The 19,127-nt window shown below is 42.4% G+C and overlaps 1 protein-coding gene across 5 annotated transcripts in view; it reads left to right on the top strand.

Annotated features, from left to right (window-relative positions):
* SATB2 (SATB homeobox 2) overlaps nt 1-18,312 on the top strand; it is a 130,858-nt gene extending 112,546 nt beyond the window's left edge. For 4 of the 5 annotated variants that reach the window (XM_053947986.1, XM_053947990.1, XM_053947988.1 and 1 more), the window contains one exon: nt 15,275-18,312. In XM_053947986.1, the coding sequence (XP_053803961.1) occupies nt 15,275-15,730 (456 nt within the window). In that variant the 3' untranslated portion in view covers nt 15,731-18,312. The remainder of the gene's footprint in view (nt 1-15,274) is intronic. The other variant, XM_053947991.1, reaches the window with a different exon arrangement.
* Nucleotides 18,313-19,127: the final 815 nt, after the last annotated feature.

The raw sequence follows: 19,127 nt of genomic DNA, 5'->3' as shown, positions 1-19,127 counted from the left end.
GCTTGCCAGCAGGCAAACCTTGAAGGCTGAACTGGCACTAGATGAGCCTCTGTTCCATTTACATTTGAAAATTTTTGTAGTTAAAAATATTGCTCTTTTTAATTTAATTTTAATGCTCCCTAATTACTCTATGTCCCCCACACTTGTTCATAAATTATAGTATCAGGCTTCAGAGATGTGTAAATGTTTACAGGCTATTGGCTATATGCAACATTTTATTCTCAGGCTCTCTACAGAAATCTTAGGATAAAGTTAGACCCTGGATCATTGCAGCTGGTCTTTTTCTGCAGATAGGCAATTATAAAAATTATATGGGGAGGGGAACCATTGAGAATAGTGTTACCAGAGCACTTTGCGTTGCTTGACCCTCAAAGACCAAGGAGCTATTTTTCCTTCTGTGTGGCACAGCATCCTCCAGGGAAATGATGCAGCTTGTGGGCAGTGCTGGGAGTTATGCTGTGACAGAGCAGGACATAGATGGTCAGTCTCCTTGCCCAGCGCCAGTCTTTTTTTGGAAATTCTTTGGTGTGTTGTTTTTTTTTGTTGTTGTTGTTGTTTTTTTTTGTTGTTGTTGTTTTTGGGGTTTTTTTGTTTGTTTGTTTGTTTGGTTTTTTTTGGTTTTTTTTTTTTTTTTTTTTTGTGTGGTTTTTTTTTTTTTTTTTTTTTTTCCAGTCCTCAGAATGATTGGAAATACTCAGACACTGTAATGTGTGCAGAGATAAGGTTTTTTTCAGGGTCAGTATATGATGTATGTTGTTCCACGTTTGTATAGACTTTTATAGGAATTGCAGATTGAAAGGAGAAGTGTTTTTGTGTACATGCACTATTCTCACGCATGAAGTATCCAGAAGTACAGTAGCACATATTTTTTCTCACAGTCATCTATGCTTACAGTGTTTCAAAGAATATTCCAAAATATCTTGGCACAGACAAAGTGAAGCTGTTTGCAAGATCCCTAGCTGTGGAACAACAAAGGCTACATTCTCAACACACATCACACATGATTTTTATTAAAGTCTTACACAAAAATCAGATAATGTATTTAGAAAATTAAACTTCGCCATTTATGATGCTACTCACATTGTGAAAGGAGAAAGGAAGTTGGTATCCCCTTGTGCCTCCTTTCCAATGACTTCTCTCCCAGTTCTACTCACTTCTATTTGCAACTTCATGTTGCAAATGAGAAGATGAAAATCTTAATTACAAATAAGTACATTTAAAAAACAGTAATTTAGGACTAACTCCCATTGTGGTGCCTAACTTGAAAAGGATTTGGTGTTCAGGAACAAAGGAATACAAGCATGTATAAGGTGCATCTCGTGGATCATTTGGAAGTTTGAATAATCTAAAATTATTATGAACCTTTTACCATTATATTTGGCAAAAAGGATGTGGTAAATCACAGAACACATCCTGGATATTACCCAGCCGTCTCATTAAATTTATGTTAAAAACATTCTTCTGTTTCCAGTTGAGGCTAAATTTAGTTTTACACTATTGTGCCATTGTAGTCCAAAATAATGTTGACACCCTTGAATTTTCTAGCCTCTTTTTCCTCAGATTATTTGGCCATGCCCATTTGATGTGCCACACTTGAATCCAAGGCACATGGGCACAGAGAGTTGTGAAGAGCCCCTTCCTTCCTGCTACAAATTCTACTACGTGGATGTTGAGGAAGATGAGCGCAGTGTGTACGAAGTCTTAATGCAGAGCCATAATTGTTCTGGGTTTTTATGAGTAATATGTGGCTAAGTCTCATGGTTAGGTCTGGAAAACCTTGGTCTTCTCAGTCTTGCTTGCAAAAGCTTCGCAGCCAGGATTTTCTTTTGTTGGGGTTTTGGTAGTTCTTAGAGTTGAACCATGCAGGGTATCACAGAAGTCCCTTGTAGCCACAAGAAGGAAGAACTGTCTCCCCCTTCTTTGCTGTGTTGAGGGAAGCTCTGGTAGCAACTGTGAATCCATCCAGTTGTAGCAGAAAGAAAGAGACGCACTAAAATTTCAAGACTCAACAAACCCCATAAAAAGATTTGTCTGGACAGCACTTTACTAGTTAAGTGCTAAGTTATTATTATTATTTATTATTTATTTCCTCTCCTATTTTTCCTCTTACTGAACAAGGGGGAAATATCTTTGTCTTTCATTTGAGAAGTGAAATAAATGTATTCCCTGCAGCATTTGAAATTTTAATAATCCATAATAAATAAAATCATATCTAATAACATAACTGCTTTCAATTGGCAACACGATCTCCTAGATGCATTGCAATGGCAGAAACATAAATACTTGCAGCCTCTGAAAGCCTACTTCCTATTTGCTAAATATACTTGGCTTGCTTTAAATTCCTTTGTGTGCAGTCATTAATACAATCCTCTTTGACAGCATTTAATTAAAGTGCTTTTCTCTATTAAATTCATTAAAACTTTTTTTATATATACAACTGTTTCCCAGACACTGAATGTTAAGGACCTGTAGGCCTGTCTTTAAATAACTTCTCTCTCCTTGTTGTAAATTGTTAATTAAATTTAACTTAGACTGTTTAAAGATGGCTTGGAAAAGAAAGCCAGATTTCAGGATATGGTCTCAATCATGGCTGATTTTTTTTAACACAATTTTTTCCATGTAGTTATAGACTGCGTGTTATATTGTTTATGAATGTTGCTGTACTTTCAGCTGGAACCAAGCAAAGAAATACCCTAAAAAGCTAATTTCCATCTCACTTCAAAAATTTCCATCTTTTTAGTGCAGTTTCTTAGCCTAAGAGGATTTGCAAGGGGGGAGTAAGGAGGGAGGAGCTGTTTAGTATTAATAGATTATTGACAGCTTAATGTCTTGGCACCTAGACAGCCCATAAGGTATAATAAACAGGAAGCTGTCTGATGTGAGCGCAGTCAATAGCGTATTCAATCAGAACCTTTCAGTTAATTGCTGGTTGACCTCAGACGTTTCCTTTAAGTGAAACTGTCCTTCGCTCAGATCTCATCTGGGTTTCAGGGTTTAATTTGAGAATGCCCTTTCCATATGGCAGCTTGTGCATACATTCCTGGTGGAGTTTTGCTTTGCTCCCATGCACAGCATTATGAGAGCCAGTGTGTGCCCGGAGCTGTGCAAATCTCGTAGCCGTGCGCTGGGCTGCCAGCGGGGCTGGGAGTGCACCATGGAGCGGGGCTGGGAATACACCATGGAGCTGGGCTGCCGCCGGGCAGCGGCACCACGGTTAAAGCAGGCAGGGTTGTAAACTGACGTCAGGGGTACTTTCAAAGCAGCTGGGCTGTTGCCGAGGGTGTTTTGGATGGAGTCAGGCACGGCTTTGGTGCCTGGAGAGGCACCGCGGCATTAACAAGACCTGACCCGGCCCCTGCAGATGTGCGGTGCTGCAGCCCAGCATGGCTGCCCCGGCAGAGGGGTCAGCACCGCTGCCTCCATCCCACCCGCGGGCACAGATTCCCTTGCTCCTCTGCACAAGTGTAGACCAGAGCTCATTTGTATGTAGTTTCCCTAATTCCTGTACTTAGCCATTCTAATTTTTTCGGACTGTGTATCTTGATGAGGCCCAGATAAGCTACAAAGGCAAGCAGGCAGGAAACCACATGGGCAGTCCCTGACCCTGACTAACTGGAAACCATCTGCTTATTTGGGGAGGAAACCTCCATGGAAATCTCTTCTAGCAAGTCTGCTGCATTTGGGTTTTTCTTCCTTTCCCTCCAACTGTTGACTCGGAGCGTGTGTGTTTTCCACAGGCGAGACTGGGGGGGGTCAGCTGTGGCAGTCTCGTTTGCAGCAGACGGGTCTGGATTTCCCGATGGCAGGGAACTGCCATGTGAAGGAAATGCTTCTGTATCAGAGCAAGTTTAATTTACACTTCGTGCAGTCAGGAGACATTTTTTTTTTGTCTCTAGATCTGCGGTGATTGTGTCTTTTAGCCACTTATCATGCATTCAGACTGTGGTTTGCTGGAAGGAGTATTATTACTTTTAATCTCTAATTTTTCCCTGGTTTTGATTAATTTCTGTGGTTCTCTTTGTCCCTTTGCGTCAAACTAACTGCTTATGCCTTTTTAATGGCCTGATTAGCACCAGGGAAGCACTGCTGACTTGCAGTAATGTTATTCTTGGTGTTCCCTTGTTTAAATGAGATGAGGAGTAAGAATGCTGCATTGCTATGTTTGGGATCCATTAAAGTCCAGTCTGGACCCCTGCCTGAAGCAGGTTGCAAATCTTCCGTTTTCATTCATGTATGTTGGAAAGGTGAGGGGGAATAGTTTTGAGATGGTGCTCCCTTTTTAGGAAGATTAAAGGGTAAGAGAGGTTTGGAATAGTTACTTCTGGAGAGAATGGAACAAAAAGCCATGGCCAGACAGAACAGAACAAGTGAAGAAATCCCAAGGTACATGTGTGACCCTGGGGCCATCAGCTGCAACACTCACACTTTACTCCCAGGTGTCTCTGGCCAGAATATATTCAGAAGTACTTTCTGGTTTTATCAGACTTACTGGCCAAACTGTTAATCAGTGCTACATTGACCAAAGGACTCCCACATGCAATAAAAATCATAAGCTTTATTGGATTTTGAGATAGAAAAGATTCACATCCATCTCCTTTTATAAACTGCATTACATTTTGTGCTTTCAGAGCTCCCATCAGTACAACCCTTAGTAAATACGATGGTGAAGGAGGTAGGTGGGTAGATAGATGGCTGTGAGCTGCTCTTTCTTGGGTGGTACAGCCTAGAGCTACAGAACTGCTTCAGCTGAGTTAAAGGGGTTGCTGACATTTCTGAAATGCTGGAAGAAAAAAATATGTTGGTCTTTTCTAAATTATTATTTTTCAGTTCAAATAAAAAAAAAAGGTTTGTGGCAGTTTAGAGCAACAAGCAACATAATGCTTTGAAGGAAAATAGGAAGAATTTGAAGAGCAAAAGTTGTTCTGTATAAAAGCAACCAGAATATACTGTTTCATGAAAAATGCCTAAACAGCTGCTTGAATTTTGTCAGAATATTCACCCCTCTGCTGCCCCAGGCAAACAGTTCGGCAAAGTAGACTTTATTTAGTCAGTACTTTGATGCCACTCAGTTGACGTTTTTGACCAAAAGATTTTTGACTGAAAAATGCCACACAATCCCAACCTTACTGAAGCAAAGAATAGTGTTTTGCATTTCTAGCAAAAGCATGTGGCTCCTTGCACACAGTAGCTTCATGCTTGTGTTAAGTGTGAGCTTTACCCCCGCGATTACATGTGTGCAGCCAGCCGTGGACAGAGCAGTCCATGGAGTTCCCCACAGCAGCCAGCAGCAAAGCCAGATGGATCCCAGGGCCATAACAATGTCATCTTCTGCTTTGTCCTAACACTGCCTCTCTAGCCTTACATTAAACTGTTTTATTAAAAATGAACCGAAAAACTGTGAATATAAACTGCACGTGCCGTTGACTTTCCATAAAGTAATTTTCTACCAGCATACAGCATGTGTAAAATAGGTACAGGTCAGAGTAGTGAGACATGGAGCTCAACAGCATGGGAGTGAGATACCAGGGTACCTTCCTCTGTTTTCTGCACACGCCCACCTTTTCTAGAGCTTAATCAGGAAGATAAAGGATTTCAGATCTAATTCTCTGAGGCGTCCTGTCTTCAATGACCTAATCTGTACAGGAGACTGTACTTTGGTCATTTGATTTTTATTTACCCAGTTTCAAGCTAAGGGTATAATAAAGCACATTATGCCAGTTGCGTGTGTGGTAATACTGGATATTTTGCTTTACCATGGTAGTTGATTATAATGCACTTTTTAAGACTTGCTTTCTAAAAAAGGAATATTTATACTTTTATGTGTTTGATTCACACAGTATAGTTTGCACAAGTCCTGTTATTAAGTGCATTGGTGGTTACATCTCAAAAGCCAAAAAACATGCTGAGTAGTGTTTTATCAGCACAAATCTGCTATTTTCACTAACCATAACAGTCAGGTTCTCCTGACTTCTAACTGCTCCCATTGTAAAAATTAGCAGTACAGTTGGGTATTCTTGAAACCCCAAATAGCTATCTGTAAGGACCTAAAACAGTTTGATGGGACAAATAATTACCCCCCACCAGAATCCAGTGTCTAATCCAAATATATCCATCCTGAAATAATGCAGTGCCTACTCCTGGTCTGAGTAACTGGAAAACAACATGATTATAGTGGCGCCATTTGTGCCACCACAGTTAGGGGTTTAGAGCTTGACCTTAAGCATGGCTCTAGGTTGGGGCTTGTGAGGGAAGATCTTGCTCACACTGCCCACAAATACTCTTGTGATTTTCAAAAGAAAGGAGAACATGTGTAGTGTTAATTAAACAAGAAAGCATAGAAGACACCCAAAGTGTTTTGTCTGCAGAAAACCAAACCAAAAACCCTTTTGTTGCCTCCTTAGTTCCTGTGGCATTCTGCCAGCTCCTCATTAGGATTATCAGGGTTGGGATGGGGAAATGCAGAATTGACCTGAAATCTTTGGCAGACCCTCCCTTTAGCCACAGCCAAGCTCAAGCTCTGTATGGAAAGTGCTAAGCAAAGCTCTGCACACCATAGCACCCCAGAGAGCCTTGCTAGGGCTATGAGAGAAAGCACAGAAGAGACAAGTCAGAGGCCCACAAAGCTTATGGTCTTGTTTTGGAGAAAGTGAGCGTTAACTGGAAGGTTTGTGGCCCTCAAGGTGCACGCAGATGTTAAAAGTCCCACTTAAGAGGGCTTTACTTAGCATCACCATGAAGAAGGGCAGTGTTTCTGGGGCTGTTGCTGTTGCTTTTTCCCTTGTGGATGAGGTTGCCTCGCTACCACAGGTCCACAGGTTACAGGCAAGAGATACTCGAGTGGCTTCTCCAAGGCCAGCAGAGTCCTGCCTGCCTGCCAGGGGTGCAGCAAACTGGCCCCTGTGCCAGCTGTGCTGGCTGTGCCCCATCCCCAGACAATGGAGCCATCCATCACCGATGCCTTCAGGAGAGAGTCTGCAGCGAGGTTGTGCAACACTTCCTGACCGCATCGGCCGCTCTGTCACCAGTGCCCCGGTTTGTGCCAGCAGCAGCCGGAATGGATCTGCCTGGTCGCGTATGGGGACAGGAGGGACGTGCCAGCTCCACCTGAGGGCTGGGCAGGAGCTGCTGGCAGCTCTCCCAGGCTGCAGCCAGGTATTAGAGAAAGAGGTATCCAGTGCTGGTTGCAGTTACTCTGCAGTGAAACTAAGGATCTGGCTTGAACCAGCCCAAGATGGGAAATTCAGAGCTAATACATGAATGTTCATCAGCATGAGCTCATTTATGCTGCCCCATAAAATCAGCCAGTTCTCAGGCACTTGCACAGCAATGAAAGTTGTGCCTGTGCTTTTGTGGGAAGAGTTAACATTCGAGGGAGAGCAGTTACCCCAGGAAACACCGGGACACTGTCCTGCATTGTCAGAGTTTTGTGATTTATTTTTTTAACATTATACAGACAAAATAGTGGCTATTGTGTAGGCACGTGCTGTCTATTAACAGAGATCAGGAAAGGGAAATAAACCACGGATTACTGAAGAATAAGATCATGATTGTGGTCAAGTGGTGGCAGAAGTTTTTTTTCTCTTTGTCAAGCTGATTTGTAAACATTCTTCAAACAACTGTGCAGACAGCAATGCCACAGCTTCTTGAAAGGAAAGCAAAGACAAGGAAAGATTCCTCTGCACAGATGTTTTACAGTAACCTCTTAGACCTGTCCCAAAGTTATCTGGTCATCTGAAGTTGTCATTGCAAGCTATGCTGCACATGTGGCCTCTTGGCAGCACAGTGTAATCAGGCTGTAATTTATATTTTATCTCCAGTGATGATAGCACTTAAAAATGTTTTGTGGTGGATTTGCTCTTTGATGCATGGTAAGCTCCTGTTAGCATTAATGGGAGCAGTGTGTGCTGGGGAGGGGGAGAGACACCTTCCCTCTGCCTTCAAGTCAAGATTAGTTTTGTTTTGCTTATGCTTATCACTGTGTGGGATGCCAAAAGCAATTTACAACTGAAAATGTTGTGGTTTTGGTTTTTTTTTTTTTTCAACTCCTGTTGCCTTTTTTGTCACCTTTTTGACCATTTTTGATAGTTTGGTCCTGGAGACTTGCAGGATGGGGCTGCTGTTTCAGAGGCTGGGTGTTCAGTGTCTTGCCATGCTTTCAAATCCCTGCCTATTTCCTGCCCTTGAGCAAGGCAGCCGCCATAAAGCAAAGGGAAGCATGTGGCGAGTGTGCTCCAAAGATGTTGAAATGAATCACTTCAACCAGCTTACATTCCAGCCTGGAAACCAAAATTGCCTTTGACTTTTGGTTCCCTGTGGAACTCATTTCTCTCCTCAAGAGTCCTCTCTAAGTCCCTTTCTGTGTAGCTTGGCGTGACTTGTACCTCAGAGCCGATAGTTTTAGGGTTTGTCTGATCCAATATTCTGGCTCCACTGGTGGTCAGGAGCAGATGAAGAGCGATAGGAAATGGGTTTTGGGGTTTTTTTAGCATGTGCCTGATTTGTCTTTGCAGGCAAAACGAATGGCACCCAGGACTGCTGGCTTACAAGGTGGTGTGTAGCCACCAGTTCTCGTTGGCTGGTTTGGTCTGGCGTTCATGAGATGGGGTACATCACATCACAGACAGCTATTATAATTATCTCTAATAAGGGTGTTTGCTCTCGTGAAGCAATTACTAAGCTGCACTGGAAAATGCACAGGATGTGCAGCCAGCATTTGAGCTACAAAATTAAAAGAAGCTCAGACTGAAGTTAGATGAAAGTGAACATATTTATCCATGTCAGACTTCCTACCATTTTGCACGCTCATATTGATTTATTTTGACACGGTCTTCTTTTATTGAGTACCATATATTCTTTTAAATCCCTTACCGATAACAGTACCTGCTAAGGGCAATTGTAAAAGGAAACTAAAGTATATTAAACCTGCCTGGAGTCAAAATGTAATCTAACACCTGTAGTCTGCAATTTGTCATCACTTCATAGATACTTTTTCTTTTTTAATAACAGTTTTGGATTTCCCTGAGTTTTGACCTTAGGATACTGTATAATCCAAGAAAAGCAAGGAAACTAAACCACAGTCTTTAACACAGCTTTATGGTGTCAAGGTGTGAAGTCACTCTGAGAATGAGCCCAAAGAAAATACTTCCTTTGGTGCTGCGACTAGTGCTGCAGTGTTTACCCAAATGAATGTATTTTTGCAAGGGAAGAAAAAAGACTAGTCTTAAGAACCACATTTTTAATAGGAAAGAAATGAACACAGGTGCAAATTGTAACTTCAGCTACAGTTTCTTGTACAGACATTCCTAGAAACCTGTAAAGAGTCTTGGCTGTGTAATTAACGTTCTTACCATGGGAGCCCCAGCCTGGGAGGCTGTCAGGGTGGAGGCCTGGTTATGGCAGCTGCTGCCTCTCTTCTCTTCTTGCACATTTCTATATGTGAAGAGAGACCAGGGCTAGGGAGAGACCAGGCTGTTTATTTGAATAGATAATCTGCAGATTATTCCTGTAAACTCTGGTAAGAGGGACAGTGTCTCCTCGGTATAAGATCTTGTTGCAACACAAGGGAGTTTGTCTCTTCAGTCGACTCTTACCAGGATAGCTGGGCATTGCCTGGGGGCTCTCAGCTTACGGAGGTGAGGTGTTGCTCAGTAAAATGCAGCTGAAGACCTTGTTTAGGCCTGTCTTCCGCCCTGCCTTTGAGTTCAGTTGGCCACGGGGAAGGAGCTTTTCCAGTGGCTTGCTGACAGGGGTGTGGTGAATTGTTTTTGCATGGAGTCAAACTGGTGGCAGCTCCTGCTGATGAGCCGTGAACACTTGTAAGGGCAGTAATAGATCACTGTGTTAGGTGCACGAAATGATGGACCTATGTTTTGTAGTATGTGTCTGTTCTCTCTGCCTATATTTTGGGGTCCTTAAGCAGGCTAAAATCTTGCTGTCTTTGGCATAGAAGTCCTTGATGTGATACAGTGTTATGGCTGGCTATGAGAACAATTGTAAAGGTGAAGAAAAGCTGAAAGGTGAGATGTCTTCCCACCACTGAGAATAGATGGGTAGAATTATTTGGTTTGGAAAAAGATCTGTAAGATTATCGAGTCCAACCATTAATCCACCACCAAGTCCACCACTAAACCCATGTCTCTAAGTGCCACATCTACACATATTTTAAGTATCTCTAGGGATGGTGACTCCACCACTTCCCTGAGTAGCTTGTTCCAATGCTTTGCAGCCCTTTTACTGATATCAAATCTAAACCTCCTCTGGCAAAGAGAAGGCCAGTCCATTCAACTTTGCTCCTTGTGGGTTCAGGTTATCAAAATAGATATTGACTACCACATGCCGTCAAGGTGCCAGTCAATGCTCACGCTGACTGTGCACAGAGGCAGGTGGTGTCTGTTCAGCAAGGGCAGTTCCTGTTGCAAATGCAGTCTTACAAGCATGTAACATTTTTGGTGTTTCTCTTAGCAAGGGGCACCTCATCATCTCAGCAAATCCCAGCAGAAGGGAGCTCACATGACTGATCCTCTCTGCAAAGGGAAGGGCAGAACCATACTAGGAAACAAAAGAGCTTGGTGTTTTCACACAGAAATGCAGTTCCTGATTCCAGTGTGCTCAAAAGGCTGTCCAGGCAATGGAGGGTGACGTGTCCCAGAGCCAGTGTTTTCAGCTGGTGCCTCACTGCTGGTGGTGCCGAGTGTGTGTGTGTTCCCTGCTCGAGCATCCTGCTTGGCTCCCTTAGCCTCTCACCAATGTCACGTGTGTAGTTCTAGCTAGAAAGTGGGTGGAAATGGAAACAAACATCAGTGGCCTAGTGAATCCAGCCAAAATTAAATACAGTACAGGCAAAGACTGCAATTATTTGACGTTCATCTTACAGTTGGGTTCACTCACCTCTCTTTTCTGTGGGAACGCCAAAATCAGGTTTCTCCTGTGGGAGCACATGGAGACATGGGGAGTGGATACGTGTAAAACAGCAACAGTCCCTTCCCCCCGATAATTCTTGGCCTTGGATTTTAGATAGACCACAAACCCTTAGCTTATTACAAATAATCCTGATCACTCCCGTAATGATACACTACATTATATACTCTCCTAAATTTAATCATTCAATATCTCACTTCCTTCCCTGTAGGCATGTACTATTATATTTTACACATGGCTTCCAGCTGCTTTTCATTGTGGCCTTCAAATCATATTTCAGTACAGCACGATCTAAGACCAGTCACTTTATCATTTAAAGTCAACTTCCATCACAGTCATTTTCTTGCAAGTTTTCTACCAGGGCTGGTGAATTAGTTTCAGAAAGATAAGTTTGTCTGTGAGGAGAAAGTCTACCTGAATGAGCCATCATGAAGCAGCATCTGCCAGAGATACTTTGTTCTGAAATGGTGAAAGGCAGCCATGCCTATCTATAGAGTTCAAGAATTAAATCTCTAGAAAGAATGAAAAGAATAAATCCTCTGGGCATGGAAGGAAATCTGTATCTTCACATTTGATTTGAAAATAGATGAGAAGTCAGGAAGGGGAAGGGAAGTCAGCTCCAGATGGTGCTGGCTGTGGAGGAGGAGGAGGCTACCCCACCTGTGGCTGGGCAGCAATGGAGAAGAGCATGTGGGATGGAAATGGGAGTGGAGAAGGAGGGCGTGGGGCATCTGTACCACAAAGTACACCCTTCTGAGCTCAGCACCAGTGTTCCTGGGAAAAGGAAAGCTGAGTGGGGCCATTGGTGTTATCTCTTATCTCAGAAGTCCATCATTTAACCCGTGGTGCTTTGTGGTAGGTCCAGCCACTACTGGGGGTTCACCTGCGCTGGGAAATGCACTGTGCCCTGTACATGGAGGATCGGGGATGTTTCCTTCTTGGCAGTGCAGAGGCAGAGCAGCACTGACCCGAAACCCAAAGAGATGTGGCAGGGTGTGCACAGCAGTGTGTGAAGCTGCTGGAATTTTTACCTGCAGATGTAGGAGCCTAAAAATGACTCAAGATCTGAAAATCTGGAACTCCAAGAATGGTCCATTTCCTCTCTGAGGCTGTGGCATGCAGAGCCAGACGTGAAGTAAGCCAATCACTCAAACTGGCCAGCATGCTCATCAATCAAGTGTAGTTTAACGCAAATATTTAACATAAAGGTAATTTAGACTTCATATTGTACCGTGTGCTCAGCAGTTGATCTGGTTTGCATAGAAGAGTGTTCTCCTTTTGTGCTAAATAGCCTGTCCTGTCAGAAGGAATTGCAAAACCGACCACAGCCCAGATCTGAAGGACATCCTGTGCATTTATCCATCTCTCTGTATATGGCTAAAGTTCTATTGCTGAAAAATATAGTGTGGCTGAAATCCTTTGTTAGTGCTACTGGCAATCCAGAGGAGACCCCCAGAAGTTAATAAAATAATGAAATTTTTCTGTTATAAGTGCAGATTTAGTTTTTTTCATTACCTAAGATAACAGGAGGTGAAATAAAACACAAACTTTTTCTAGTATTTTACACTGATAACCCCCAGGTTTTGCATTTTCCCTTTTGAAGAAGGTGGAGAGGTCACTCTGGAAAAGGAAGGGTTAATTGAAATTATTCTTCCCTCCCGCACTCAGCCCTCTCTTTGGTTGATTGCTTTATAGATGCTGTAGGCATCTCTTCATCTCCTTCAAATTAAACATTTTACTGCTGCTTATCCCGTATTGTTGGATTTTTTTCATCATTATATTTGATTGGAAGTCTTGTAACATTTTTCAAGCTGGATCATTTCTCATGCTATTTGTCAACTGAAAAGGGGAAAAAAAGCCCCCTTCCAACTCCAACAAGAATTAACTGAGTAATTCGCACCCTTTCTGGATGTGTTTCTATCTCTGTTAGATGCTACTTGAATCCAGCTTCTGATTAGCAATGCTACTTGCAGCTTTTTGTGTGACGACGTCTGTAAGTTCCCTGGCAGCTTATTTTTGGTGTTAAATCCTTTTGATTTTGGCTGCTCTGGGCCTTACTTTGTCAGGGGACAGGACCAGAAGCCACAACAGGGGAGACTAGGTGGGGTCTTTGTGACAAATTCATGGGGCTCGGTCCCTGGCTAGAGCCTGCGATCCTGGCTCTGCTGCTTTCAGTGCTCCCTGCTGACGTAGGTACGGATCCCACCCTCATCTGTAACCCTCTCTTTGGAAACGCCAGCCCTTCTCTTTGAAAGCAATCCATGGACAAAAAAGAAATCCTGAAAGAGCAGCTGAGCGATTCCATTCATTGGAACATTATGCTCTTTTATTGCAAGAGATGTAATAAAACATAAACCAGATTATCTGTCATTTCCATTTGAGCTCCCCCCTTTCCCCCACTCCTTGGTTAGCCATTTCTATGGCACCCTCAGTATTTACATGCTTAGGAGGAAAATGTTCGTGTTGGCACCGAAAGAAGTTTGCAGTGTTTCTGCCCAGCCTCAGCTCTCGCCCGCGGGTGGCAAGTCCTGTGCTGGCACCTGCTCTTGGCTGTCCGTGTGGAGCTGCTCCTTGTTGAGGTGTTCCTGCCACTGTCCTGGCACGGCTGTGCCCGTGGGGACAGCGGCAGCGCTGCCAGCAGCAGGATGTGCGGCTGTGTCCCTGCACTGCCAGCCCTCGCTCAGCCCCGCTGCTCGCCGAGGCACCGGGACGTGGTGCCGGCTCCTGCCTCTGTGCCCGGGGAGCTGCAGCCCCGCGGGGAGCAGAGCCCTGGCCAGGTGCAGAGCCCTGTGACAGCCGCCGGGCCCCTGTCACAGCATCCCCGGCAGGCTCAGCTCCTCGGCCACGCTGCGGTGGGCAGCGCCTGGGGACTGCAGTCTGCCTCCCAAAAGCTGTGACTGGAGATCGCTGATGTTACAAATTGTTACGGCAGGAACGTTTGATGAAGGAAATGAATAAAGGGCTCTTCGGCACAGAGCCTTTTCATTTATTTGTATAACAGGCTGATATTCCACAGTGGACTTCCCTCTTGGGGTAATAACTTGACTAGTGTAGTATTTTACTGGGGGCTCAGTATGTGTGTAAAATTTAGTGCTAGTTCTCAGCACATTTCCATTATTTATCCTTGTTTTTCTTTTCTTTTTTTTTTTTTTTTTTTTAAGAGAGCTTTAATGCTGATTTAATGGTTGATTCTCTGGATGTTACAGTTTGCAACAAAGACATTTTCTTCTTGGATAAGGAGCCAGAATTCTCTCTTACATGTGAAAGAAAATACTTACCCATATTGATTTTGTTAGCTTTGAGTGTCAAGCTCTAATAATTATTTCCCTTCATCTGAAGAAACCTCTGGGCAAATACAGCCCTCAATCCTGTAGGGGATTTTTTCTGTTAATCTCCCTTGTATAGATTTGGTTTTAAAGAAAGCGTATGGAGCTCCTCTGTGTTTTGAACAATTCAGAGCAGGTATTTTTTCCCCTGCAATAAGGGCTGCACGAGGCCCTTTCTTAGTCATTTTAGGTGGCTGTTAGGAAGATTAAGAGCTACATGTGCTTTCTTTAAACTTGCTGAAAAGGAGATACTGTGGGTGAAAATCTGTTACAAGACTGCAAAGTGTGTTTGCCCGGAGGGTGTCTCAGAATGGAGGGCTATTATTATTTGAACTCAGAACTCCTCAACTAGTGAAATTACTACAGATGTAATACAGAGAAATCTGTTCAGGAGACACATTAAAGCCACCTATGTCAAGCAACTGAATTGACTATGCTGTGTCTCTTGAGAGAAGGGAAATCTTAACAAATCTCTGCACTTCTACTATTTTTTTTTCTTCCATAAAGTAGCTGTGATGGATTTCAATGCAAAATCATTATTCATAAAGTGGCACCTGACAATCCCACATGTGCATAGGCCTTTGTAGTACTTGAAATCTTGAAGAAATGGTCAAAGTGTCTAGCCTGAAAAGATGAAACAAGGATGGGGAGAAGAGGAGCAAAGCAGGAGAATGACTTTTCTGAGATGGGACAACTGGCCAATCATCATGACAATGAGACTATAATACCTAATTTTTGTTTTGGCTACTTTAGATTTCTTTTTATTACTTATATTTTGCATTTCTTACTTATTTTGTGGGTTTGCATGTATTTTATATAATTTGCTTTTTATATCACTTCCTCCTTTCAGTTTGTAGTTGTACATACGTGTGTAGCTGTCTTACAGGTGAGAAGGGCAGTGGACAATGCATATTAATTGTACTTTTCTTGACCAAAACAAAGTAGATCCTGTGTACAGACCTGTACAAGTGCCCTTAAGTCAAGCACCAAGGGGGTCAGCATGTGAAGTGTGTGTCTGTTTGATCTTATAGGTGCTGCACAGACAGCAGTCCCAGCCTGCCAAGGAGAATTCCCCACCTAGAGAAGAGGCTCCTCCTCCACCTGCTGAGGACAGTTGTGCCAAAAAGCCAAGATCCCGTACCAAGATCTCCTTGGAAGCTCTAGGTATCCTTCAAAGCTTTATTCACGACGTGGGTCTCTACCCCGATCAGGAAGCCATCCACACCCTCTCTGCTCAGCTGGATCTCCCCAAACACACCATCATCAAATTCTTCCAGAACCAGCGTTACCATGTAAAGCACCACGGGAAGCTAAAAGAGCACTTGGGAACGGTGGTTGACGTGGCAGAGTACAAGGATGAGGAGCTGCTGACAGAGTCGGAGGAGAACGACAGTGAGGAAGGCTCTGAGGAAATGTACAAAGTGGAGGCTGAGGAGGAGAATCCCGACAAAAGCAAGGCGGCTCCAGCAGACATCGACCAGAGATAATGTGAGATAGGAGTGCAGAAAGCAATACATTGATCCAAGGATTTTCTGAGGTTTTATTTTTGATTTTTTTTCCTCGTTTTACTTTTTGTTTGTTTGTTTCCATTGCGCATGATCCATGTGCAAACTGAATGAATTCAGCGTTGCCCGATCAGACATCGCCTTGACACAGACACTCGAGTGTTACACTTTCTACATCTGACTGAAGCAATTGTAGTCACATAGGATTATGCCTTCATCAATCTTGCACTTATGAAAGGGACAGCTAGCAAGTAAATGGGAAGAAAAGTCCTATGAAATCAGTGAAGGGAAATTTACAACTTTGTGTGTATATATATATATTTACATAATATATATATATATATTAAATTGCATGGGACTGAACTTTACAACCTGAAAGTATAGACTGTGAAATGAGTTCTTTAAAGATGAGACTTGTTTATGTTTTAAAACCACTTCACAATGAGTTGCTTTGGCTTTTTGATAAACTGCCGCCTGCTCTCAGGGTGTGGTGACTATTTTTGAATTCCTATTTATTTTCTATGTTTATCCCTGATTTTTTTTCATTATTGTATGGCTTCCTATCTGGCAACTTGATGGGTAATTTTTGAGGTATTTAAAGACGTAAATCAACACTGCCAAAAAAAGAAAAGAGGAAAAAAAGAGAGAAAATAGAAAAACAAATCAGGGCACCTTAAAACGAAAACTAGTAAGTTAAAAGTACTTTGAACACAATGCACACTTAAAAGGATGCAGCATGTTCCACTCTCCAGATAGTCCTTTCTGTAGTGAACAGATGAGTTTTCATGGGATTCAGAATGACTTAAGCTGAAATGCAGTGCATAGAAGACTTGTCCATTAACGAGGTCTTTATAGAAAGAGAAAAAAGATAAATGTGTTGAGATTTGATGTATGGAATTCATACTATCAACCACATTTTACCGTGGATTTTATTTACCTGTTCTCTGTTTCAGATCTTAAAATTTATAAGCTTCCTTCTTGTTGTTGCTTTTTGTTCATACTGAAGTGAAACACACACACACACACACATGTAAAGTTACATTGCGACACAAAACGCCACAATCCCGAGAATCCTGGCCAGGTAAATTACTGACAGCCCGAGGGTTTGCATTGCTGACTTCCCGCTCGCCCTCCTCGCAGCCTCCCCCGTGTTTCTGTTGTAGCTGGGCTTCCCCGTGTCCCGCGTTCCGTGCCAGTGCAATGAAGTGTTTTCAGCCGCAGGTCCCGTCCCTGCGGGCCCGGCGCTCCCGCCCGCCTGGGCCGAGGCTCCGCAGCAGCCAGGTAGCAGCTACGTTACACAGAGCAGAGCAGAGCCTATCCCGACTGACTCTTGGACGGCCTGAGCGCTAAAGCTGCAATCTGCCATAGCGTCCACCCGCTCTGAGGCACCCTGTCGAGAGAGACGCCAAGTAGCATTTACTTTTCACTTCGTGCAATGATTTCCGAGACAAAGACCTCACCTTGCAGCTGGATTGATTTCAGACGCCTCTAAACTGCAGCCATAACGGTACCAACAAGGCTTCTGGCTTTTTTCTTGCTTTTTTCACATGGGCTTTTCATGTAATCTTGACAAAGACCTCATGCAATATCACTTTGAAAGTTACTTTCTGTTTACTACACCAGGCAATGTAATATAACTGTTAATACTATTTATATATTTGAAAGGTATAAAAGGTAGGAGTTAAAAATGAAAAACAAACCTCTACGTGTAGATATTTACTCAGAACAGACAATATACAGGGAGAAGACGTTGCAATACAAGCTAATTCTAGCTGCTCAGTAACCTCTGGAGTTTTTATGAGATTTTTTCAGAGCTAATGTTTGAAACATGAGTATCTCTGCATAAATTTCATATACCTTTGCAAAATTATGGTGGGTTGCTTACTTAATGCCCCTTTTGCTCTTCATCCTTTAGTTCTGTAGTATGCTGCAGCTTTAATCAGAATTTCAATGGTTGCTGCTTTATGTTTCTCTCAGAGCTACGCTTTCAAAACTGTCTTCTTATCCTGTAGCTGAAATCACTCCATACATTTGAAAGGAAACTGAATTTTGCCAAGCTATGTAAGTTGTTCATCTGATGATGGCATCAACATTTGGTATCTTTTACACTTCAACCAAAAATTTTATTAGGTATTTTTTCAATGCTGAGTCTTGCCTTTTTATTTTTAATTTCACTGCCAATTTTGCAGTGGTTCTAAGTGAATCTGTGGGCATTTTAGCCTGTGGTCTTGCCAGAACTTTGCGAATTACAATGCATATATGTCTATTTATTCAATATCCATCATATAATATCTATTTGGAGAAAGAAACTTTTCTTGTAGTGCCTCTTAACAAAGCACAATTTTCCGCCTTTTTTGTGAAATAAAAAATAAAAAAAAACAAATTGTGTTTATTGCGGTATCAACAATGTGAATAAGGGTTAACATATTGTAAATGTTCATTTTTCCATGTAAATCAACTTTATCTTCGTTATCACTAAGTGATAATTAATTTTTAACTTATGTGCATTGTTAGGCTGTTAGAATTTTTTGGTTGTTGAAATAAAACGCATTCAATAAATATGACTTAATTTGTCAAGTAATTTACTGGGCCTTTTTTCTTTTCTCCTGAGTTCAAGTGGAACAAGGTCTTTAAGATGGAGGGGGCATATTTTTGCGTGCTGAAAAAAGGTTTGATTGGTATTATTGGGTCTTGAAATCCTGCATAAGTCCCCTGGAGCTGGCACAGGTGACAAATGTGTATGAGCAGGACTAACCTGTTCTATTAGTGGCTTTCTGTGCACATGTAGGTGCCTGCACAGGGTGTTTCTGGTGGGGTCAGAAGGAGGATGGGATGCCTTCAGCCTATGGCAGAATATACTCAAAACACACATATAAAGATCCACTTCCAGTCTGCTGTCTTCTTTCACTGGTAGATTTTTTTCTGTTTATAATTAAAAAGCCACAAATGACTGCGTGTCAGGAAACTTTTGGAGCACACATGTCCATGGTTAATGGACATAATAAAAGGCTTTATTATATTTATAGCAGGGCATCCTACTGAGTGTGTAGAGGAATGCCGGAAGGATTGATGTATCTGAGAAATGTGTGAAATGTTTTTGGGGAGAATACAGATAAATGGAAAAAATTGCTCAAAATTCTTAAGCTAACAAAGTGGTAAGTATCTGGATTCAATCCTAGCAGACAAATCATATACTGCACGTTAGGCTTGTCTAGGAATTGAGGTAGAGCAATTTTTAAAAGCATTTTTTATTTTTTCTGTAGTTCCAATACAATAGTTCTTCCCTTTTTGGTGGCTTATTTATATCCTGTATAAAATATCTATGGGCTCTCTTGAGAAAAAAAAATAAGAGGCGGTGCAGGAATAACCACATCTTTGT

Source organism: Vidua chalybeata, chromosome 7 (assembly GCF_026979565.1).
Source record: "Vidua chalybeata isolate OUT-0048 chromosome 7, bVidCha1 merged haplotype, whole genome shotgun sequence".
NCBI classification, from domain to species: Eukaryota; Metazoa; Chordata; class Aves; order Passeriformes; family Viduidae; genus Vidua; species Vidua chalybeata.
The sequence above is the reverse complement of the archived record's forward strand: the minus strand, read 5'-3'. Positions and strand labels throughout refer to the sequence as shown.